The sequence below is a fragment of the Equus quagga genome, chromosome 4 (genome assembly GCF_021613505.1).
Source record: "Equus quagga isolate Etosha38 chromosome 4, UCLA_HA_Equagga_1.0, whole genome shotgun sequence".
Classification (NCBI taxonomy): Eukaryota; Metazoa; Chordata; class Mammalia; order Perissodactyla; family Equidae; genus Equus; species Equus quagga.
This window is the reverse complement of record NC_060270.1, coordinates 133,390,761-133,417,205: the sequence shown is the minus strand read 5'-3', so window position 1 is coordinate 133,417,205 and position 26,445 is coordinate 133,390,761. Positions and strand designations below refer to the sequence as shown.

The 26,445-nt window shown below is 39.9% G+C and overlaps 1 protein-coding gene across 2 annotated transcripts in view; it reads right to left on the bottom strand.

The window, feature by feature from the left end:
• The window catches only part of PLCL1 (phospholipase C like 1 (inactive)), a 328,751-nt gene that overhangs the window by 285,434 nt on the left and 16,872 nt on the right, over nucleotides 1–26,445 (bottom strand). The window contains exon 1 of one of the 2 annotated variants that reach the window (XM_046657723.1): nucleotides 24,594–25,117. The exons of the other annotated variant lie outside the window; for it this stretch is intronic. Within the exon in view, the coding sequence (XP_046513679.1) occupies nucleotides 24,594–24,836 (243 nt within the window). The 5' untranslated portion in view covers nucleotides 24,837–25,117. Of the gene's footprint in view, nucleotides 1–24,593; nucleotides 25,118–26,445 lie in introns of those variants that run through there. 2 annotated transcript variants of the gene reach the window in all.

Genomic DNA, 26,445 nt, shown 5'->3' with positions numbered 1-26,445 from the left:
TTTAATCAAAGTGTCTCCTACTTAGGGGCCAGCCCCATGGCCAAGTGGTTAAAGTTTGACGTGCTCTACTTCAGTGGCCCAGGTTTGTGGGTTTGGATCCCAGGCCTGGACCTACTCCACTCATCAGCCATGCTGTGGCAGCATCCCACATACAAAATAGAGGAAGACTGGCACAGATGTTAGCTCAGGACTAATCTTCCTCAAGCAAAAAACAAGAGGAAGATTGGCAATGGATGTTAGCTCAGGGCAAATCTCCCTCACCAAAAAGAAAAAATTAAAATTAAAAAATAATTTTTCTTAAAGTGTCTCCTTCTTTACTCTTTTAAAGATGTTATTTTTTTTCCTTTTTTCTCCCCAAAGCCCCCTGGTACATAGTTGCATATTCTTAGTTGTGGGTCCTTCTAGTTGTGGCATGTGGGATGCCGCCTCAGCATGGCTTGATGAGTGGTGCCATGTCCGCGCCCAGGATCCGAACTGGTGAAACCCTGGGCTGCCACACTGGAGCACGAAAACTTAACCACTCAGCCACAGGGTCGGCCCCCTCCTTCTTTACTCTTAAATATTCTAAATTGGTATTACTATCAGGTGTCCCTATGAGGAAAGGATCCCTTAGAACGGAAAAGACAAAAAGATGCTAAAAAACAAAAATCGAACTAAGTCATTTCAACCATTCTCAAGAGCTTATTTTTAACAAGGTAGCTTGCAATGTTTTCATCTTTGTATTTAAGAGGTTCCAGTTTCAAGCCTTCTGTGACTGTGTTAGATTTTATGCATTTATATTTATAAATGAATGAATGCAGATCATGAATTATTGCAAGATATCATATGTGGTACCCACCTAATTATTAATGGGAGCTAAATCATAAAAGGCAGCCACTGTCACTCATGGGAAAAAATGTGTCCTGTATAGCATGGAAAGAGCACTGGATGACGGATGGCTAAAACAGAAGAGCTGGAGGCCAGCCAAGCTAAAGAAACAAGCAGAGCAGTGGGCGACTCCAAATCATGGCTGCTTCCCAGTTGCATGGTGCAAACACAGCAATTCAGTCTTAACAAGAAAATTAAAAGCAAAGCACTATTAATCATGCAGCAAACAAAAACATTTGGTTAAACTAATAAACACCACTTAAAATAGAACAGCAAAAGCCTACATATTTTTTGAAAGCTCTCAAGTCAAAAACACCTAACTTGAGAAAAAAGAAAAATTCAATTTATGAACCAAGTTAATTTCTTAATGGAAAATAAAAGATATATTGTAATGGATGCAAAACTGCAATATAATATAGGATGAAATAATGTGCAATATCAGAATTACTGTTCATCTCACTAACATAAACACCAGTATATGAGAGGTAGTGATGGAGCATGGCTCTTGAGGCTAACACTCTGGGTTCAAATCCCAGCTCCAGGCTGCCTTACCAGCTGGGTGACCAAGATATTCTTTATTTGGTTCTGGAGGAATTTTAAGGAAAAATGCTGTGTGTTCAGAAAAATCTATTCCTTCACTGTTACCCATATTTTACCCAATCACTCACAACCAAGATTGCCAGTTTCAACAAATAAAAATACAAGATGCCCAATTAAATATGAATTTCAGATAAACAATAAATAATTTTTGCATAGGACATACTTATACTGAAAAATTATGTGTTGTTTATCTGAAGCACAAATTTAACTGGGCATCCTCTATTTTGTCTAAGGACCTTACCTACAGTATTTCTGCTAATACTATACTTTCTATTTTTCATTCTCCTATTTAGTAAGAACGCCATCACAATAGCATCATAAATCATCGTTTGTGCTATACGGCATGTAATTACACAATCAGCTGGCAGCCCGTGTAACGAACTGTAATGGATTCAATGGGATCTCTAACTTTTGAAAGAAAGTGGTAACCATTTATAGAATTGTTTCAGGACAGTTAAAGATTCTCTGTTGCCATCTATTCTTAATATGCCTCTTAAGGGGAATAACAGCTTTTAGTATTTGTTTTTATCCAAATGGAAATAATTAGAATATTTAATTATGGAGTTATGCACATAATTATAAAATTAATCACAGCAATCAATTTTCTGCACATATAAGTGCATTTCACATCACTATGTGGATACTTTTACAAAGGTTTCCTTGACATAGCAAAGCTATGAGAAATTTCAAAAGATTTATTCTAAACTTCCAAATTACCATTACTAATTGTTTTTCCAAAATCCATACTTGATTGTTAAATCATAATCATCCAAGCATAAGAATTTTTAAATCCTATGCTAGATAACAATTCTACTTAATCAAACATATATTTTGAATTAGCAAAAAATTAAAACTTTGAATCCAATTTAAAAATTCAAAGGCACTCAGCCTTTTGGGGGGGTTTTTTACTGTCAGTTTCCTTAAGTTTTGAACCCAAAGGTAATTTTCATCATCAAAACATCTCAACAATATAAGAAAATCCTTTATGTAGTATTTATACTATTCCAAAGATATTCGACAACAGTCATCAGACAAACCAACCAATCTCTTGCAAAACGTTTCATTAAGTAAAGCAACATCACCGAAATACTGGTATTTTCAAGGGATTTATTTACTCCAAACCAATGAAAATTAATCTTTTGACCCAAATTATAACAATACTACAGAAAAACAGTAGTAATGAACTTTTCTCCAGTCATCTCTAAAGCATGACCTAAATGATTCAACCTCAAGTTATTAATAATATTTGTCAGGCTAGACACAAAATGTTAGCTAAATTAAATTTTATTTCCTTCCTTATACACAAACACATTTGCTAATCTGTGAGAGTAATAGAAACATAGACTTTTGGCCATGTGAAGATAAAGATCAGTAAGCTAAAACAGAAAATAGTTACATTCCTTGTGAGTCATCATATTCCATTGAATAAAAACCACAATTTAAGGAAATTCTGTGGCCAACTAAACACTTAACAACAGTGGCATGACCATTCAGGGGCTTTGGAAAACAATGTAAATCTTGAAGAGAGAATATCTGGTGACTTTTCTAAACCAGATCATAATCTCAGGAAAAAATAAACCTAAGATCCAAGAGAGTCCTTTTTTATATGCTACACTGAATTATTTTTCAAAACCAACTCAAAAACATGTCTTTCAAAAGTTTAATGGATTTAATAATTTCTTAATCTGTGTCATGGTATCCACTTAGTTGCCAACACCTAGCTTATATTATTACGTACTCTTACCAACTCAGCTTCTCTCCCTTTCAATCTCCCTTGTTTAATGCTCCTGAAAACATTTTTTTCCAGTTGTGCCACTTTCAGAGAAGGCACATCAAGAATACTAAGACTAGCTAAACAGATATTGAGCAGCTATGGGGAGGGCACTGTGCTCTGTATATAGTGTCATCTCGTAGAATGGAATGTGAGAGGTAGGAAGAGGTAGGAGCTGCAGCTGGAAAGATAAGCAGAGTCCACATTGTACCAGGCCTCCTGAACCATGTGAAGAAGAGATTTGCACTTTATTCCTAGGGCAGTGGGAAGTATTCAAAAAGTTCTAAGCAGGAAAATAATACAATTAGATTTGCCTTTTAGAAATAAGGCTCTAGTTACTATTCTGGAGAATGGATTAGGAAAAAGAAGGTGGTTGGAGGCAGAAGCCAGCTAGGAAGATGCCGTGGTGATAGAAGTCAGCGTGGGAGTAGCCTGAAATAGAGTAGCAGTGAGAACTATTCAGGAAGTTGAACCAAGAGAAGAATATGGTAATAGACTGGATGTGATGGGAGAGAAAAGAACCAAAGATGACATCTATATTGCTGGCAATGGCAATTGCGGAGATGATAGTGCTGTCATGGGATGGGGAACACAGAGAAGGGCAAATCTGGGGTTGTAGAAATATCCAGCAAACAAATATACAGCCCTGGATATATTCATTCACGCAATAAGCATTTTTAAGCACCTAGGTCCGATCTATACCTCTTTTACAGCACCTCCTTTCTATAGTTTTAATACATTGGCTATAAAGTATATCTGCCTCATCTTTGAATTTCTATATTACAAAGTATGGTCTTGTCGCAAATATTAGAAGCATCAATAACAGACAAATGAATGAATCAATCAGTAAAAGTAACTTTGCCATGGGGCCGGCCCAATGGTGCAGCAGTTAAGTTCACACATTCCGCTTTGGTGGCCCAGGGTTCGCAAGTTCGGATCGCGGGTGCAGACATATGCCCCGCTTAGCAACCCATGCTGTGGCAGGCATCCCACCCACATACAAAGTAAAGAAAGATGAGCAAGAATGTTAGCTCAGGGTCAATCTTCCTCAGCAAAAAGAGGAGGATTGGCAGCGGCAGATGTTAGCTCAGGGTTAATCTTCTTCCAAAAAAAAAAAAGGTAAAAGTAACCTTGCCAAATGTATTATAGTGTGAAAAGAAACTGATAAGCCTTACCAAAAAGGCTGTTAATAGAGTCAAATTTCAATGACCTTGGCTCCACAGAAGAAATATTAAGCATATATTTAAAGATTTAATAATGTACAACATCGAATAATGAGACACAAGGCCACATCTTTCCCCACCCTGACATATATATTATTATAATCAATTCAATTTTCAATATTTGAATGAAAGAGTCAAAATCTATCATAACTAAGAAATTCCTTAATATATAATTACCTAAAGAGTTAACATTGTTTTCATTTTAGTTGTAACTCACAGAATGAAGTGTGGGTAAATGACAGGGCTCAGATGCCAGATATGGCCCATATTCACACACATTCACAAACTATTGCAGGCAAGGCATCTTAAGACAACTGAAGGATAATGTAACTGAATGAATGTCATACGCGGTTTGATTAAGAGATGGTGGCAGCTAGTTGGACTGCTTCTTATAACACTAGTTCACCGCTGTCATGAGGTCGGGTGAAAAGCCATTCAGAAGGAAGTACTGGCCGCAGCTGCTCGGAACGTATATAGACCATGTCATAAAGATTTGTGTAGACTTACAGACTTTGCATACCGGCCAATGGGCAGTATTTTTATTTGAGGAGCTGCTAGTTAAGTGGATTGTCAAGTCTTCATTTTTTTAGGAACAGCCTAAAATATATCTTAAATATATTTATATAAATATGTTGTATTCCTCACTTCCGGGCCACAGCAAACTTGAGGGACAGGCGTAATTCCCATTTTACCAATGAAGAAACTGAGGCTCAGAAAAATTTTAAAACTTGCTCATGATCACACAGCTAGTAAGTAGCAAAGCCAAGATTCCAGGATCCAAGATGGAATTCTTCAGTCTGTATCCTCTTCCCCGCCCAAGCTATTCCCTAAATATTTAAGTTCCTATTAAGTAAAGTGAACCTAGTGATGACAGACCATGTTAACTAAGGTCAAGGATCCTTTCAGGAATATGGAAGAGAAGAAGTCATCTTGGTTCAATTTGGGGAGAGAAATAAATCAAGCATGTGCCTAACACTTAGTAGGAGCTATAGAGGACACAAGAAAAGTCTAAAACGTGGTCCCTCTCTTCAGAGTTGGTAAAATGATTCTAACAAAGAATAAACAAAGGACACTGTAATTTCCCAGTGATTATAGCATAGTTTCTAACTTAATTCCTTCTTGTCAAAATCAAGGTTATCTATAGTTGATAAGCTGAGAGAATACTAGGGGTTGCTGGGATTGGGCCCAGTGTCATTCAGCAAAACACTATTTCTAGTTCTCATGACAACCTTTCAGAGTGAATCCATGATTGTTTTGCACAAGAATTCCAGCCAAAATTCCAATTTTTTCTGAATGCCTTAATAAAGGAAGCTGTGTTTAAATCTAATGAACATAAAGAGGCAGAAAATGTTGCATCCTTTGTAGTCTCTTCCACCCACTGACTAGCACCTCACCCATCAGAACCTAGCAGGAGGCAACACCTAAGACAGGAGCCCAGGAGGAGGCCTCTCAGATTCTCAGTAGCCTTGATTAAAAAGGTTGCAGAAAAAAACAGACAATGTTGCCCCTTAACCATACTATTACTCATAATAAATTGAGTAATAGCTGCCAATTTTATGGTTCACTCCTTTCCTTAATTTTAAAGATTTATTTTAAGATTGGTCATTATTTATTTAAGGCCCCCATCTTTACAGCACATTATACTCTATCTTTTTGTGGTCCCATCCAAGGACCACAAACCAAACAGTTTGAAAGAGGTCTTGCTTTGAAAGAATTTACAACCTAACAAGGAAAAAAGAAATTTAAACATGCAGAAAACCTGAGTCTGAGTCAGACATGATTTTTTTAATAGTCAAGTTTTCATTCACATCTTGTACATATTCCCAAACTTTCCCAAAATGAGAATAATTCCAGGAGAAAAAAAAGAGTCTGAAGTAATTAGCTGTAAGAGATCTTTTGTTAAATAAAAAGGAAAGGTTCAGTTGAATTGTAAGGTGAAATCAGTTCAACTAAATTAATGAGGAAGCTATTTCTAATAGAGGCATTTACCAAGTTTTAGGTGTCCCTTAAGCTTGAGTTAGTGCCAGGGTAGGAGTTAGGGGGTTTTTCCTAAAATTTCAATCAACATGAAGCAATCAACCTGAACAGTGTCAAATGCAGTTAAGTACTTAAAAATCATTTGCTGAACTAAATTCATTTATAGTTCATACGTTTACTCTATGATTTGAGGAAGTTGAAACTCATCTCTGAACAAACGACCCTACGGCAAAAATTGTACAACTGTTTTTCAAGAAGGAGCAAGTAGGGTCACAATTACAAATACTGCTGGATGGTCTACAGAACTCTTTTGGGAGGGATAGGAAGATTTTTTTTTAATAACTACTGACTATATCAACTAAAATAAAAGTTTCTGCACATTTTTCTTTGTAATGCTGCAAGAAATCAGAGAAAAACCAATTATGACCAAGCTCTACAACTCCAAAGACCATGAGCAGAGGCACTGGAGTCCCCATCACTTCAGAAGAGTGACCACCTCAACCCCAGTCAGGTTATACCCGGCAGCCACAAGACAGGCTTTGCTCCATGACTCAAAAGGTACCACTCTATTCAAAGCCCTTCACGATCAAAATCTTAAGAATTATTTTTAAGTATTGATTCCTATATATCTCTGCAAAGTCCTGACTATTCTTACCTCAAAACCAGCTCAGATTTTATCTTGTCTATTTCCACATAATAACCAACATATATTGACTATCTACCAGTATCAACTACCTAACTAACCACTCCACATTAAGTCTTTCATTTAGTCCTCCCAACTACCCTATGATGTAGGTTCTGCTACAATGATGACGTTGAGAGTCAAATAGATTAAGGAACCTGCCTGATGTCACAGAGCTAACAGAAAGAGAATCAGGACTGCAATACTGGTAGTCCCATCCTAGGGCCCACCCTTTAAGGGCAGTGTGATAATGGCAGGCACCTCCTGGACCTAGCACCTAATTCTAGAAGCTTCTAGCCTTTCTCCTTATCCCTGATTTATCTCCATTGTTTCGCACAGGTATTAAGAAAAATCTTTCTTAACTTCTTTTTTTTACTAATTACTTTCCTATTTAAGAAAAGTGCAATGGCTTTACAGATTATATTAAATTGAATGCAGCTGCCATATCAAGCCTGCATTCAGTCAACCCATCATATCATCTCAAATTCAGGAACATAGCCTCTTTACTATAAAGACAACTTACTGAACTGCTGTCAATGGAATATGGTTTTTTTTCCCCACAAGTAAAATTCTCCTGATGATTTATATTTATAGAAATATAGCATCCAGAGAAAGGGAGGTAAAACAGTGCCCTACAGGGGACCATAGTGCATCTGGTATAGCAACCAGTGTTATGGTCTAGGGACAACATTTTAAATGAAACACTGACAAATTAGAACATGCCACTCACTTGCTGTGTGAATCTGGGCAAGTTATTTAACCTATCTGTGCCTCAATTTCTTCATCTATATGAAATGGAGTAGACAGTCCCTACTTCATAAGCCCAGTGAGAATTATGTGAGTTAATACATGTAAAGTGCTTAGAACATGGAAACATGGTAAGCACTCAATAAATATCCAGGGTTATTGTCGTGGTGGGAGTGTGGGAGGAGACATCCGCGTAACTCCCTTCAAACATGTCAAGAACTGTCACGTGCAGACTTAAACTAATCTTTCTAGACCCTGAAGGTAGAAATTAAACTGACTAGAAAATGTATTGGAGAACAATTTGACTTGGACTCAACATAACAATGTTTTCAAACAACAAAAGCAGCCTGAAAATGGAATTGGCTCCCTTGTGAGAGAGGGACTCCCTGCTAATGGAGACCAAAACCCACGCGTCCCAAGGACTCCTGCTCCCGAGTGGTTACCTGCACCCGACAACCTCCAGAGGCTCACCTAAGACAGTCCATCAGAGTCTTTCCCACAGTGTGTTGCACGCAGTAGTTACTCAAAACGTCCTGTATTGTTCTTTGGGGGATTTCTCCATGTTTCACATATGGTACGCTTTTGCGAGTCAGGATAAAGGATAAAAAGTGCAGGCCATGTCTGTGAGACATAACTTTGAAGTTAACTGGTTCATACAGGTATTGAAACAGGCCTAGTAGCACATGAGCCATGTTCTTGTCAGTTGTCCTAACCAGATAAAACAATGTAAACTCAAAACATAATGTTTAACTCCCTCATATCACACCACTTTGATTCCTTCTCCAAGTTAAGAATATATTCCATGACTAATTCTTTGAACCTTAACAAACACTTCTAGTTTCCTTTTCTTCATTTTACTAACAAGAATCTCCTAAACTTTAAGCTGAGTAGGTGGCCACCTAGATAGAGACTACATTTCCTAGCCTTTTGCAATTGGGTATGGCCACATGACTAACAGGCCAATAGGATATGTGTAGAAGTAATATGCGCAACTTACAGGTTACTTCCTTAAAAGAAAGCTACTTGCCCTCCACTTTCCTTTTCCCCCTTTTTATGGGCTAGAAGGAGGATGTGGTGATGGTGGGCCAGTTTAATCAAAGGGACAAGACAACATCTTACTTTTGGAGCAGAGCCACTTACCTGATTCAGAATAACCTGCCTACTGGTGGAATGTTATTTATTAGAGAAATAAACTTGTATCTTGTTTAAGCCACTATATATTGAGATCTTTGTTACAGCAACTTAGCTTCCTAACAAATGCAAGTGTTTCTAAATATGGAGAGTGAACTCCTTTATTTCAAAGCCTCAGAGATTTGTGTATAAATATTCTCAGGTAAATTCCACCTTTAATAAACATTTTTATAGTGAAATTTTAAATTCTAATGTAGATCAAACCAACCACCTAAATGGTGGTTGATACCGGGTACAATCATGAACAGAATACTTCCTGAAATCTGGAAACAGAATAGTTTATAAAAAGACTCAAATGATAAAGGAAAAAGAGTACTTGAAGAAAACTACAAAGAGAGTTCCTCAAGGGTCATAGCACCAAGATCCTTATTGGAATAACACAAATAAGCTACCTTAGTCACTTACTTGATCTTCAAAATGCTTTAGCCATTTTCAGCTGTAAAAACTAAAAATCAAAATTGAAACCATGAATAAAAGTTCGTAAAGACTTAAGACAAAATCAGATAAACACGAAGTTAAGCTTTTATGTCCGTAAGAAGCCTCAGAGCAATGTTTTGGTACTTTGTAAAAAAGCAAATTTTTAAAAGATAATATTAGGAATAGTTGTTAAAGGACTTAAATCACAGTTTGGCTTTCTCCAGACTTTTCTTAAAGGAGCCCAGTATGACAAAAATATCCTTTGCAGAGTTTTCATATTATTTAAGTAAATACCTATTATCTACATCTAGGAATTTTTAAAATTATGATTCCAACTTTTTTTATGTTATGTAATGCCACTAAAACCACTACATTCTCAGTTGATCCCAATGTCAGTGGAGAGTACTGTTTTTCTCTTCTGGCTTTTAATAGGCTTTATGCAATGGAAAACATTCCATAAGCTGGTCTTATTATCCATGAAACCAGAGAGCAACTGGTTCTCTATAATGTGAGCTTGCATGCAAATTACCCTTTAATACATGCAGCACTGAGGAAACTGTGGGCTTTATTCTTATTTTCACATCTTACATTTTCACACAGGCTGGAAACCCCCTTACACTGACAATAGAGTCATGTGCCACATAATGACATTTCAGTCAATGACCAAACACACATATGACAGTCGTCCCATAAGATTAGTACCATATAGCCTAGGCGTACGGTAGGCTATACCATCTAGGTTTGTGTAAGTATTGTAGGGGAGGAAGAGATTTTCCTCTACCCTTCTAGGTCCTTCTGGCTAGTCTAAGAATTAAATTGACATGAGACAGATTAACAGGAGAAAAACAAACAGAAGTTTAACAACACGTATACAAGGGAGAAACCTAGGAAAACCAAGTCACTAGCCAAAATTGTGAAAGCCCTCACCTTAAATATCATCCTCAGCTAAAGACAAAAGAAGATGTCGGGGTAGAGCAAGTCAGGGACTTCAAAGGTAAGGAAGGCAATTCACAGGTAGGTGAAAAGGAGAAAACATTCAGAAAACAAGTGTTTGGTCACACAGAAACAGAAGAACACAGAGGGGAGCCCCAAAAACAGGCTTTTCTAGGTTCCTCCCTGTTTACTACCTAGTTCATGTTACACTAAGGTGATAGCTCACTTCCTGAGACAGGTTTTTTAATCTAAATTCTTTTAGGCAGTCAAGGGAGAGATAACAAGAAAAACTTTGAGTCTTTTGTTTCTTAAAAATCATCAGTCTAAAGTAATCTCATATTAAAAAGATACACTTTGCTCTTTCCACCATCTTGGAGGCTGTGGACGCCTGCTGGAGACAGGACTTCTAAAATGATAACTATTTCTGGAAGTCTGTGGTCCAAGGCCATATTTGCTGGCCATAAGAGGGGTCTCCAGAAGCAAAGGGAGCACACAGCACTTCTTACAATTGAAGGCGTTTATGCTCGAGGTGAAACTGAATTCCATCTAGGCAAGAGATGTGCTTATGTGTACAAAGCAAAGAACAGCACAGTGACTCCTGGAGGCAAACCTAACAAAACCAGAGCAGCCTGGGGAAAGGTAATTCCTGCTCATGGAAACAGTAGCATGCTTTGTACCAAATTCTGAAGCAACCTTCCTGCTAAGGCCTTTGGATACAGAATCCGTGTGATGCTGTAGTCTTCAAGGATTTAAACTTATTAAAAAGTAAATAAATAAGTGAGGATTTGTAAAAACTAAAAATTTTTTTTGAAAATAAAGAAATACATTTTAGGGTAGCAAATATTGTTCCCCTTCATTATGATGTCACACAACAATGAAAATGCCTAACAATACATTTCTCAGAATGTATCCCCGTCACCAAGCAATACGTGACTGTATGGACAGAAACAGGATAATGACTGAGGCCCAGGTAAACGTGTTTCACGTATGGGTGTTAGGAGTACCTTCTACAATATGATTCTTCTAATGAAACTTATTCAGTAAAGTTGAAAGGGGGTAAAATAAATAGTTGATTTTAAACACTAGCCACCAGGACTCATCAAAATATGTCTTAAGGAAAAAAATAAAGACTCATCCCAAACAAAACTACCTACACCTTTAACCACAGAAAATCTTCCTCTGTCTGGAACATCATCCCTTTCTCCAATTATGATTTATGAAGTTTTACACTTTTAATAGCGAGGATAGAAATGGACATATGCCCAAACATAGATATCAGTTGAATCAATTTTCCTGGAAAGTTTTCAGAGGTACATTCTACTCAGAGTCAAGTCAAACACATGTGAATGTTCTAAGTATGAAAATTGTCCTTCATTTCTTGTGAAAGATACAGTAAGAATAAAATCCAGAAATCTGAATCCCCTTCTTATTAAACCTTATAAGGTCATAAAAAGTTGTAAGACGCTGGTACCAGTTCTCCACCAATTTGCTTAATAATTTGAGGAAGTCAGTAATTTGCTTAATGATTTGAGGAAGTAAGTCTCAGTTTCCAAAACGTAAAGAGGCAGATGCAACTATTAGGAGGTAAACTCTAAAAGTTCCTTCAGTTCAATATTCTATTAATGTTCTACATATTAAAGTATAAAAAGTATATTATGTAAAATTGCAGCAGCAGTTATAAATGAAATGTTCCTAAAATCCATAAACTAATTTTTTTAACTACTATCAAAATCCTAAATCTTAACCCAGTGGACTCTTCATATTTGTTAACAAATTATATTTTTATTTAAAGAATCTAATAAAATTTATCTAGAATTGGAAAAAATAATCATTATAACAACGACCTAGTTGTGAAACTAGGATGTGATAGAATAATGACCTCCCCAAATTTATATGTCCTATTCCCCACAACTTTTGAATATAGAGTATGTTAGGTTCTTCGACAAAGAGGCATTAAGATTACAGATAGAATTAAGATCGCTAATCAACTGACTTTAAACTGGGAAGATTATCTTGGACTATCTGGGTGAGCCCAACGTAATCACAAGGATGTTTAAATTGGAAGAGGGAGAAGAGTTAGAATGGGGAAGGGCAGAAAATGAAAGTTAAGATGGTGTGATATGCAAAAGACTCCACTGGCCATTGCTGGCTTTGAAGGCGGAAGGGGCATGATCCAAAGAATGCAGACAGATTCTAGAAGCTAAAAGGGGTAAGAGAATGGATTTCCTCCTAGAACCTTCAAAAAGGAACACAGCCCTGCCAATACCTTGATTTTAACCAAGTGAGACGCATTGCAGACTTCAAACCTCCGGAACCGTAAGATAATAAATTTGTGTTGTTTGAAGCCACTAAGTCTGTGGTAACTTGTTACAGCAGCAATAGGTAATTAATATTTAGGGTTTCTAAAATGCAGGTTTTGAAAGTAAGAAACCCAAACCTCCAATCTAGGAGGCGTGCCAAAACAATCACATCAGATATATTGCTGTTTCTTAGATCCCTCTGAAGTCAACTTAAATGAAATGAGGTATATGTGTTGGCTCAATAAATGGTGGTTGCTTTTATTGTAGAAAAATGCAAGATTGAACCACCCTAACTTTGCTTTCTATCTGGCCCAATTCCAACCAGATCAACATGTTCTTAAATCACTGTTTTTTTGAAATTTGGGGTATTGTTGGTTTGGTGGATAAAAGAAAATAGGGAGGAAAATTCTGCCCTTCCACCACCCTACTAAACACACACACACTTAATAGCTGTGAGACCCGGGACAAGTTTCCACACCTCTCAGAGCCTGGCTTCCTCATCTGTAAGGTTGAAATAATAATGATAGCTATGTCTTGCCAGGCTGTTATAAGAATGAAAGATAATGTACAATCTTGGCAATGTTAGTGCCCGTGATTATTCTATACCATGAAATCTCTAAAGAACCCTCCATTACCTATCTTTGGCATCATAAACAATCTCTCTAATGGCTCCCTGGAAGAATGGGAGAGATGGTAACAGCCAAGCTTAGTAAAGAAAGGGGTAAAATTAGAGAATGACCTCTAAATTCTCCAATTCTATAATAATGTAATTGGATAATTAAGCAGTCTCAAGTTGCTGAACTATAAACATGTGAGTTTTATTTTTCCCACAACTGCTGCCTCCAAACTATGCCATTTCAGATCCCTTTGCCCCGGGTACTCTACTTATTACCAATAGCTTACTCAGATTCCATAATGTTTCTGTCTCTTTCAGTTATTAGAAGGGTTCTTTCAAGTCCTTAAAAACTTAGTCTTGTTCATTTTAAGATTTCAATCTCATATTCAGTTCAAGGTGCTCTTCTCTACCCTATAACCCCCAAAGCAAGTTAGAATGGTGGTTACAGTGCCTGGGACCACTTCTCCCTTCCTCTTCCTCCCAGGACTTCCCTTCTAGGGTTGGGCTGGAGGAAAGATAGGAGAGGCCAAGGTTTCCCCAGAGATGGCCCCATAGGGATGCTGCAGGCTCCATTGAGTTGGTATTTTCTGTTCCTCAGGTTAACACTGAATTGGCCATTGGTTGTCTCTACCATATGAGGCAGGCATCCAAATGGTGACCCCCTGTGGAGCTGCTGGTTCTCCATGGTGCCTTTCTTCCCTGCATATTTATCACCCTGGTGTTAGAGATCTGGCTTGAAAAGTGACCTCTTCCTCCCAATCCTTGTGTCAGCATTTTGTTAATAGAGTCCCTCTGCCCAAATGGCCTTTTCGGGTGGGGGCACCAGCAAGAGGCCTGGCCATCTTCTATAGTGTCCTCCACACCCAGGATAGCATTAGGGGCTCTGATGGTCCAGTAACTCAGTACCTTCCAGAAAAGAGATTAGCATCAGTCCCAACTTATAGGGATACTTGGTAGAGAGGCAGTCTTTTGGATGCCATCACCATCACACATTCTCTTGAGTCCTTTCTTTCTCAATCTCAGAAAGGGTACTGAGCACTTTTTCCCCCAATGAGGAAAGTGGAAGGAACAGGCTCTCTTCAGGAAGCATAACCTCCCTCCAAGGTTACCTCCTCCCTCCCAGTCCTCCCCTTATTTAGCCTGGGGAGGAAGGGTGGGCAAGAGGAGTAGTGAAGGCTGCCTCTCCATAAGACTGGGGGTGGTGGCTGAACACAACAGCTCACAGTCCCCTGAATGTGTGGAATCTTAGACCTTTTGTTTTTAAGCTGTGATGGTTAATTCCAGCACTCACAACTACTTCCATCCTGTTACACCAACTTCTATGATGATTTATTTGTCAGAAGCAATTTCTCTATATTGGCGAACCTGTCATGCTCAGGGTGCAACTATGAAGAATTTCCTTGGACTTTACTAGGGCTAGGGGTAGCAAAACAGCAAAATAGACAAAGTTTATCTTTAATGCCAAGCATTCCCACCAACAACCCAGACCAATCCTTCCTACATCCTTCCCAGGAATCTCTAGATTCAAAGGGCGTTGTGCCCAGCAACTACTGCTAGGTGTGTTAAGGTGTGAGGTATTAATTAGTTAAAAGGCTCTCCAGAAGAACCAAAAAGCCATCGGAATCCAAAAAATTGAAATCCCAAATATATAACTTCTGGCAGAATGATCCAGGTAAAGAGACATTTGTCGAGCCATTTACCCTGTCCACTTATAAATATGGTCCCATCTGACTCCATTCCCCTCAATCACACCTTGATCCTTCTCTTTCTCTTCTCCCCAAACCCCAGAAATCTCAACTTCCGGTCAAGTTTAACTACTAACACTTCTGAGTGTGCTTCTCACAGCCCATGCAGCTACTTCTGTGACAAACATGTCTTTGGATAAAGACCATCATCCCAGCTGTAAGAAAGCTGGGGATCAAAAGGTCACCTGCTGTTGAGGCTTCCCACTTCCAATGTGTCTAGCAACAAGTGTGTGTACATACACACACACACATACCACTGCATTTTTCACAAAACTAGCTTGATCTCATGCTAACTGAACATGAGAAAGTGTTAGGAAAAATATTTCCTTTAAAGTTTCAGATGTTTGAGGAAAGCCTTATTTTTTTTTTCCAAAACAAAAACCCACTTTAAGAGAATTTTACCCAATATCTTATTGTACAAATGCTGCAATAGAAAAAAAGAGAGAGAAAGAAACTAAAGGCCAAAGTCCAATAACCCTTCAATAATTTAACATAACCGCAGATAGATAACTACAGCTGACATGTGAGTGTTTCAACAAGAAAGCTGACTGTGCCTTTAACACCTGGCCAGTCTCCAAGTGATGGGGACAAACCTCTGGGTACCATTTGGCCACCATACTGTATCACTACACAGCATAAGGGACTCATTACCTTTAACACAATAAAGCAGCCACAAGCACAATTTCATGACATAATCATATATTTGAATTTCCCACATATTGATCTTGTAATTTCTACCAAAAAAAGGAATTAAATGATTAGAGAGACTTTCAGTTTAATGGAATCCCACAAATATTTACCAAGCTTCTCCTATGTGTGAGGAACTATATCCACCTCAAGTGTATTTGGAAGGGAAATTTCAATCATACAACATCATATCCACCACCACTTAACAAAATTGCAACATTCTTGGATTAGAAACTCGGATACTCCTTCTTGATTTATTGTTGCTAGAAGACAAAAATCCATAGCCTATGTCATTTATACCAAAGTTGGATCATAAACTCTTGCTTCATGGTAAAGATGCTAATTCTGGTCAAAGAGTAAAAATATACTAACAAGAGTTCCACTCCTCTCAAGGGGAAGTGGAGTATGAGATAATGTAAAGTCATGGGTATTTTACAGGAAAGGTTATGAAACTAAAAATACATACTCAAATGATCCTTAAGCAAGTTTCCCAAAACTGTTTTCAGAATCATTTCTTTTCGATTTGTCAGCTAAACTTAGTCTTTAAGGTAACCATAAAATGTCTGCTATTTCATCCGCAATAGCTAAGGTGTAAGTTAACAGGATTTAAGAGAACATATACCATAAAGATTGAAAACAAGATCTAGAACTCGACTATTTGGGGCCATTTCCTGGCTCTGCCATTTACTAGCTATGTGATCTTGGCACGTCACTTAACATTTCTCCACCTGTAAAAATGAAGATAATAGTAAAAAATACTCACCTCATATAGTTATATGTTATTGTGAGGACTGACTGAGTTAACACACATGAAGTGCTTAGAACAATGCTAGACACATAATGCAAACTATATAAGCACTCGCTTTTATTATAAAGAAAATTTCTCAATAGGAAAACCTCTTCAAGATGTTTACTGTGTGTTTTATCTATTAGATTAAACATAAAAAGAAAGCTATTTATTAATAGCATTTCTAAATACATAGTATTTAATTATAGCATGGAATCAATCATTCCAAAATATTTCAACAAGAGTTCACCAAAGGCTGGGGGCTGGCCCCGTGGCCGAGTGGTTAAGTTCGCGCTCCGCTGCAGGCGGCCCAGTGTTTCGTTGGTTCGAATCCTGGGCGCGGACATGGCACTGCTCATCAAACCACGCTGAGGCAGCGTCCCACATACCACAACTAGAAGAACCCACAATGAAGAATATACAACTATGTACTGGGGGGCTTTGGGGAGAAAAAGGAAAAAAATAAAATCTTAAAAAAAAAAAAAGAGTTCACCAAAGGCTGAAGATATCTTTGCATCTTGTATGTCAGCCTCTAGGGGGAGCACAGACTCCCTCCCCACTACCCCCACCCCTACTCCCTGTTCCAAAAATTAGTCATGATAAATGATTAAGAAAGTGCAAGTTCAAAGACATTGATGGGCTATATTTCATGCAGGTGAGGAGACGAAGGTCAGAGTGCACATAGCATGGTCTCCTCTCTCTCCTCAACCCAACAACGGGCTGACTCGAGGGGGAACAGAGCAGGGCAGTTTGCACTCACTCTTCCCACTCAGTTGCCCTTTTCTGGAGCCAGACCCTAGCCCAGCCTGAGCCAAGGGCAGCTTGGAGGGGAAACCCATTCTTCCCCTGCTGACCCTTCACTCTCCACCCCAGAGAGTGTGCTCCTGAGCAGCCCACCCTCATCCCCAGCTGTCAGATCCGGGATGTGGGGTGGGGGCTTTAAGAACACAGGTTACTTGGTCTGCTTCAGTTTGAAGTCACTTGGGCCTTAGGGAAAAGCACCTACAAAGTTATCACCAGCCTTCTAGAGTTCTGCCTTGTAATCTGGTCCCAGCTAACAGTAAAGTGTCCTCTGTCTCTTTTTGCCTTCCTCGTGCATTTATCTCCCTCATCAGCTCACAGGAAAGGTGTTCTGAAAACAATCTCACCATCATTTCTACCCATTACATTGTACCATACCATAATATGTTTGCCTACTTACACCTACCGCCTGTGCTTCGTCCAGACTAGCCCTGAGTTAACATATGTTGCCAATCTTCCTCTTTTTTTCCGCTTGAGAAAGATTAGCCCTGAGCTAACATCTGTGCCAGTCTTCCTCTACTTTGTACGTGGGATGCCTCCAGGACATGGCCAACAAGTGGAGCAGGTCCGCGCCAGGGATCCGGGCCAGCCAACCCTGGGCCACAGAAGCCAAGGGTGTGGAACTTTAACCACTCAGCCGCAAGACTGGGCATCTTTTAAAGGCTCTTGAACAGGTCAGCATGAAAGAATTAACAAAGCAGATATTATCTTTCAAAGATATTTTAAACTTTTGAATACAAAGTTGTATGGTTAAGGAAAACACAATATCCTTGCCTGTAACAGCTACACACTTCCATAAATTTACAAATACAAAGGAAGAAATCTTTGGAAACTAAGCACACTTACTAAAATAGTTTAGTTGTGTTGTTTTGTTTTGGATGGACTGAATTGTTTTCAAAATTAACTTGACTTTCCTCTTCCTGGAGTGATGATAATATAAATAATGATTCTCTTTGGCTCACCATGTACAATCCTACTTTTCTCAAAGTAATGCTAGACTAATTATTAGTGAGGTGAGTTCATTACTGTTGAAAATAACCTAGATTATGTCTCTCTTAAACACATCCACATAAGGTCTTACAAAATAAAACTACAAATCCAATCCAATTTTAAATCTAAGGGACTATTCCAATTCTTTGTCATACTATTTGTTGCCATCAAATGTTAACTGAAATACACGATACATCCGCCAAGACTCAAAAGAAGACAAAATGTTGTTGCTATAGAAGTTGACCATATGTTCCTAACTGCTATCATCACTTTAGCATACTCATTAATTACAGTAAATTCTGTCTATTGTATCCTATTACAGGAACTGGGATACAGAGATGAACTGGGATAAAGAGACAAATCAGATTCGATAAAACTACAAATAAACCTTCTTTACATTATCAAAACATATCAAAATACGAGATTTTGCAGAACTGACAGTTTTCACTGGAGTAAGATTTACTGATTTATTACCTTAGATTTAGATTGAAAGTACAATCAGATTATTCTCTCTCTCCATCAAAAAACCAATGTTTCATTTACTGGTGCTGAGATCCCAAGAGGAAACTCAGAAAGTGACTTTACTCTTGCCTCTTACTTCAGTTTAGTCATTTTAAGCTGGATAATTTTTTTAATGTACAAACTTATACATGTCTCAGTTTGAACATTGCTCCTGAAAATGGAATTGTGTTTAATGTCCACAATTATTAAAGTTGAACAGAAGTCCCTGGGGGAACGGGGAAGATGGTTGCAGTTCTTAACTGGAGTTACTCCCTGCCTGCAGCCTGACCAGTTGCTCAGCATTACCTAGAAGCATTAATGGACTGTTTGTTCAGTAGTAGCACCGAAGAAAAAATCGGCTGTCTCCTGATGTCTTTTCATAACACCCTGCTGTGCCTGAGGTGTGATTTGGCAATATATGTTCAATTGACATTTTACTGAACAAAATTTAATTACCTATCTCTAATGTAAAAAGAGAAAGGCTGGGAAAACAACCATTTGGTCTTAATTGCAACGTACATTTAACCCCTCAATGGCTATCTAACTTAAACTTTTTGAACCTTAATATATTTTCCAAGAAGGAAAACAAACAGCGTAAATTCTGGTAGTAGTAGCAAACCGTAATCAACAGGCACTTCTAAAATCTTTCATCAAAATACGACAGGCCTCTTTAAATTCTATTCCTAATTCTCTTGAGAGATGCTATAAGAAATCACATCAGAAAGGCACTACAATGAGAAGTAACCACTTCTAAGGTGAAATGTGACCATGTTTCTATGACAATTTCAAAGAAAGTAAACACTGACTGTAGTTACTGGGAAAACAAAACATATCCACCCAAGAAGTTTAATGCTATTAATACAGCTGAGTCATACCTTAGAAGGAGCACCCCCCAACTGAAGCCACCACGGCATGCTCACAGCACCCCTTTATAATAAAGGCTGGCCAGCTCTGTAGTACAATCAGGTTGTTTTTCCAAAAGTCACCCATAAGTTGGTTATTTGAAACTTTTAACACATATTTCAACAGGCAAAGGAAAAGTCTATAAATGCTGATTAATTCCCAGGCCAATCTAAGGAAGCCTATTTAACTTATAATGTGCCTAAAATTGTTATTTTTCAATCATAACTGTCTCTATAAAAAAATACTTTCAGAGCTGCAACTTAACATCATCTATTCCATCACTCCCCTAGAATAATACATATTCCCATCCCCCAGGTACTTTCCTCTATATATCCATCTAAAAGAGAATACAACCCTTCACAAACTCAACCGTCTGCAGGGCATGGGAGAAGAGGGCCCAGCGTAAAACAACAGATGTGCTCTCCATATACTGACAACAAGCAGAACATCTGCCAAATTGCTCTGCCTTTTCAAAAACAGTGCAGGCCTCACAAAATGACGACAGATAGGAAAGTTTGCAATCCCTTGCTAGAGTCACCCACCTCCAGGTGTTCTGAATTGGGGAGGAGCAGGGAGGAGTTTACCCCAGAAGCCTTGGGGCCCACGATTCAGACTCTTCTGCCCCTCTCTTCTATGTTCGTGTTGTTTCTAACCTAGAAAGTATTCATGGACTGTGGGCCTCCTGTACCTGAGAATCAGCATAAGAGCACAAGTTCTGGAGTCAAGTAGACACAGGTATGAATCCTGACCCCACGTTGAATCGGTAGGTCTTTGTGCCTCCCTTGTCTACTTCAGAGGGTTTGCTATGAGGATTAAGAGATATAATGTATGGAAACTTCTAGTTTAGTACCTGATTCATAGTAAGCAGCACTTCATAAAAGTGAATAAAATTCCCCTGGCCCCTCTGAGGAGAGCCATAATTTTGATTTGGGTCAACAGGTACCCAAAGCACATCTTTGAGATTGTGGTTCAGAAACCCACTGTGCCAGCCAGCCCCACAATGAACAGGACAGAATGACAAAGGCCATGACACAAAAATAACAAGACAGGACATATATAACCCCAAAGCCATTATGTTAGCTGCCTCGGCGCAGGTCTCAGCACCTCATTCCCAACTCCTGTCTTCATCCCACACACCTGTGTGCATGAGATCCATGTGATAATTTCTTCTAGAGAATTCATACTTAAGTAAAATCAAAAGGAAATGGAAAAAAACTGAATCCTTCATATGTTACATATAATGGAAGAAAACACAACTGCTATTTTAAAAACATGTGCAGGGCTGGCCCCATGGCCAAGTGGTTAAGGTCACACACTCCACTTCAGTGGCCCAGGGCTTTGCCTGTTTGAATCCTGGGTGCGGACCTAGTACAGCTCATCAAGCCATGCTGAGGCAGCATCCCACACAGCACAATCAGAAGGACCTACAACTGGAATGTACAACTATATACTGGGGGGCCTTGGGGAGAAGAGAATAAAAGAAGAAGATTGGCAACAGATGTCAGCTCAAATGCCAATCTTAAAAAAAAAAAATGTGTATCTCAATCCCCATCATCTAGTACAGGGACTAAGCTACACCGCTTTCTATTTCCAGAACATTACAGAGTTATAGAGCTATAAATTAGAATCTAAAATGTTAAATATTTTAAACATGTAAGTTTGATATCAAGTACCAGATACATAAATGGTCTAATTTCTTAAGTAGAAATATTCAAAGGTACAATAGTACATACTTGTTAGATGGTACCAATCTCGCATGTAACTAACTTGTCATTTTAAACCACAAGTCATCAAGAAGCAATTAAGATGGAGTCTATTGCAATATTGTGGTATACAAAAATGCACTAACCAAAAAACGCACAACATTTATCAATGTCAATGCTGTCAAAAACAATCACAGAAAAACATAGAGAAAAAACGGTCAGAGTAAAAAGAACCTAGTTTAATTTTCACATTAAATTTTTTAAAATTTAGGACTGGGCATAGAAGGGAAGAAACACAATCACAGTAAAAAGAAGACTTTCCGAAGATGTGTAAAGATAAATGTTGTCATTGTTTTCATCAGCTGAGAAGGAAATTAACTAAACACATGTTTTCACAAATTAGTGAGGGCAAATTTACTGAAAACATTCCTTTTATTAATATACGAGAGAGTCTGTTTTCTGGCATGACAGAGGAACACACTATTCTGATTTATCTAATACTCAAGTTAATAGAGAATTAGCAGTCAAATAATTAGAATAGAAACAATACCCTAAAATGAGCTGAAAATAATTTCATATTTGATGCTTCATAATCTTTCAGTGGCTCAGAGTTATGATCATGAATATCAATTATTACTGTAGTAAGGCTATTTGGAACAGCATTTAATAGTTTGGTTAATGTAATATGTACTAAAGCCTTTCTTTTTTGTGTATATTTCTACGCCAAATAAAAAGAACTCTTGGCAAAACTATGAAGAACATATTTTTCTCTCAATACAGAACATGTGCTACATATTTCTTATATGATCTAGACATTTTTTAGGAACTCTCATTTTTAGTAAGCTAAAGTGAACAAACTATGGGGCAGTAGATTTAAGACAGAAAGGTCCTTGATCTCTGAGAGGGAGTGAAAGAGAGCCCACCACCTGCCTCCTTCCCCACTAGAAGGGAATGAAGGCCTCTGGGAATAGACCCCAAGGACCGATGCCTACTGTGACCTACCAGGTTATCCTTGAAGATTAACTGACCTATCACAGTGACCTTAAACAACCTTCTAGGCATCAAAAATGTCTGGAGCAAATCTGAAGATAAGAGCCCTGTAAAACTCTAGCCAAATTTTATTATATAAATCAGGAGCATCAGTAGTTCACTATAGACACGTATAGAGACTTAAGAATATATATACACGGAATATTTATGGAAGGATACACAAGAAAGTGTTAACAGCTATGGCAGTAGACTATGTATACAAGAGTGTGGAGTGGCTAGGAGTCTTCTTTTCATACTCCTTTGCGACATTTGTTTTTATCATATGCATATATTACTTTTCCAATAAAATCTAATTTAAAATAATAATAATAATTCAGTTCATTTTCTAGCATCTTTAATTTTAAAGGTCATTTATTAAACACTTATTTTACTATTAAATAGGGAAAAGATCAAGTTGATACTCTGATGCCTCCCTCCTTTTTTGTCACAAAAAGAACTTCAAAACAAGCACCATTAGTCAGCAAGGACTCTTCTGAGAACATAAACCAGCACATAGTACAATTTAAAAGTTGCAGATTTAGCTGCAAGAATTTGTATATTTCTTACACTCGTTCCTTTTATTTTTTACAACACTACAGAGCCCACTGCTTTTTATAATGGTATATTTTAAACTCTCTTTAGATGCCTGTTTTCACACACAGAGGACCACATGTAGTTATCAGTATCTTAGGATCCAAAATATATGTTTCCTAATTGTGACCTTTTTTTTTTAAGTTTCTAAACAATAGGCTTTCTGACCTGTGGGTTACAAGAGAAAAAAAGGGTCATTTGCTTTTTATCCAAATTCACACCCAGAATTGAACACTTCTTTTCACATAATCTGAAAGTCACAAAATAACAGAAACTACTACAAGTCATTTGCAATTACCGCCCACTCTTCTTTCAATATAGAAATCTCCCTCTCTGTTGGTTTTAAACTTCCATGTATCAGTGTTGGGGAAAAGCCCAGACCATACTTGGAGCGAGCTGGACAGATGTACTGTGAGAGCAGTCTACCCACACTGGAGGAGGGAGCTCCAATTTAGAGCTTGAGAAAGAGACATGCATTCTGCAGTGGTTACACAGCTTAAACCTGAACAAGGGTTTTGAATGTATTAGCACAGCAAGTAAGTTCCAAGTCCATCCTTCATTATCATCTTTGGCTTCTCTTTTATATACAAGTAGTTTCATACTGACTGCTCTACCAAAATCGATTTTAATCTCATATGCATATCATTCACATGCATTTATGCTGAAAGACCCTTTTCCAAAGCTTGTGGGAGGGTTCTGACTTCCAGGAAACCTTACTCCGAAGTCATGCACCCGAAAGATGAAATCTTCAACCGGAAACAAGCCCCAAGTGGAAGGAAAACAGAAAGAGATAAGGGAGAGGCAAGCCTAATAAATTTCTTGCCAAATGAATGGAGGGAAACCCTGGCCGGTAGTTGAGCGGTCAGGAAGCGTTTTCCTTGGATGCGGTGGTAACCACAGGGACACGAGACTACATTTAGGGGACTGACTGCTTTTGGGTCGCGCTTTCTGCAGCACAAAAACTCACGGCTCCACTATCGCTTTTCACTTTGCCACAGGGTCCAGTGAAAACTGCCTATCTGCCGAGAAAGTTCACGCTTCTTGGGATTTTGAGGTCGTTTAAGTCTGGACAGTTTTTGGGTTTGGGGTTGTTTTTTTTTTTTTCACTTGAGGGTAAACTCTGCATTTCCGCTACTGTGCGGGAAAAGCTAACCTTTCACAGGAGAGGGGTGCACAACCACCCCGTGGGTCTGATTTATACTGAGTCCTCCCTTCCTCCTTTCATCAAAGGTTTAATGAAGCTCTCAGAGAAAATGAGGAAAACATCCATCAGAACGCAAAGTCGCAGAGCGGAACTTTTCCTCCGCTGTCAGGGGAAAAAAAGTCACTTCTGCTTCTCAGGGCCAAGAGCTGAGTCTGGGAACCTCCGGATGAGGAAGGGAGGTTTGGTAACCAAGGAGGTGGGAGAAAACAATGCCGAGCCTCCGATGCCTCCCGACGCCGTACATCCTGCCCCGGCCCCCGACCCACCCAGCGCCCACGCCCACGCCCACGCCCACGCCCACGCTCCGGGGCGGCGCGGCCTCCCTTACCTTGATGATGCTGCTGCGCCGGGGGGTCGCCCGCGCCGCCTCCAGGAGGCCGGCCTCGCTGTCCGCCGGGGGCCCTGCAGCGCCGGGCAGTGCGACCCCGCTGCGACGGTCCCTCCCTCGGCCCCCAGGGGCCGCCGCCACGCCGTCCCCGGAGGCGGCGTCCGGGCCCGCTCGAGGGTCGTCTTCGCCCCCGGCTGCGTCGGCCGGCGCGGGACCCTCCCTGCCGGCCGCGCCCTCGGCCATGGCCCGGCGCGTTTCGGGCTCCCCGGAGGGAGACGGCACGCCCGGCAGCTGAGCCCGGCCACTGGGCAAGGGTGCGCTCACGCACTGGGAGGTGGCCCCGCCAGACTTTGTTTCACCGCCCGGCGGCGGCGGCGGAGGCAACTTTCTGGAGAGGAGACATCGCTCGGGTAGAGACGTCCGCGGCTTTGGTCCAGGAGACCGCCAGTCCGCGGGGGGATGGCGGCAGGGATGGAGAGGAGATGTGAGCGGGAAGGAGAAGGAGAGGCGAAAAGGAGAGGGAGGTGTCCAAAGTGTGATGCAAACGCCCGCTCTGCGCCAGACAAAGGGCACCGGCGCCTGGTCGGGCCCAGGCCGGGACGCGCAAGGCCGGAGAGGGGCCGGAGCCCGGCGACCGCGGCCGCGGCCCGGCGCACCCGCCACCTGCCCGCGGACTGCAGCGCAGCGGCCCCAGGAAGTGCGGCGGCGGCGGCCTCCGCTCCGCTCTGTTGTGACAGGGAGGGAAGACTTGTTTTGACAGCCCGTGGGGATTGGCAGGCATCTGGGCCTCTTAGGAGCCTCGCCTCGCCGAGCGGGGGTCGGCCCGACCAATCCCCATTGAGGAGGGGTGTGCCCGAGCGCGAAGAATGGAATGTGGTCTGTAACTGGGAGCCGGCCCAGCCGGGCTCGTGTACTCGAGCGAGGTGGGGAGCGCGCGCGCGCGTGTGCGCACCCGCAGGCGCTCCGTGTATATTTTGGGAAGTTTAGATGTTCGAAATGAGCCTGAAGATGCAACAAAATCCAGGGGTGGGGGAAGGAAAGCTTGCAAAGCAAAAGCAATTTCGAGGAAAGAGGGTGTTGAGTATTAATACCAAAGCGTTTGAGGCGACAGAGTGCAGCTTTGCTCCATCGGGGGTTAATTGCAGGCTCTCACGCCAACCCTTAGAAGTTAAGTCCATGCAGAGATAAAGCAGGGTTTACTGGAACCCTGGAACTGAATAACTTGCTTTAGGTTCCATGAAAAGATCTTCAGTTCACTCTGCAATGTAAATAAATATTACAAGGAAAGGAAATCAGATAAAAGAGGTGACAGTAATAGGAAACTGAACCCACCGTATCCCTTTGGAGAGCTGACTCCTAACAAACCACAGATATGATGGAAGTTGGCTAAATACAAGGTGAGGTGGGGGGTTTAGTTTCTATCCTAAAAGATCCCTATTTGAAAATGGTTCCACCTCCTTTGTCTAGATAATGCTGTATAAACATATTTTGCTCATTTCCAGCAAGCTAGCAACCAAGAAGAAACACATCTTTGGATGATGTGCATTGTCACTGAAATTAACCCCACAATGCTCAGATAGATGCAAATGATGGCTCTGAGTTTCCCTGGTAGGGACAGAAGACTTGACATTTTAATTTAAAGGGGTTTTTAATCTTAGAATCTATATTAAATATCATTTATAACGTTAAATTATATTTTAATTATTAATAATTTGTGTGTGTGTGTGTGTGTGTGTGTGTGTGAGGAAGAATAGCCCTGAGCTAACATCTGTTGCCAATCATTGTCTTTTTGCTTGAGGAAGATTGTCTCTGAGCTAACATCTGTGGCAATTCTTCCTCTATTTTATGTGAG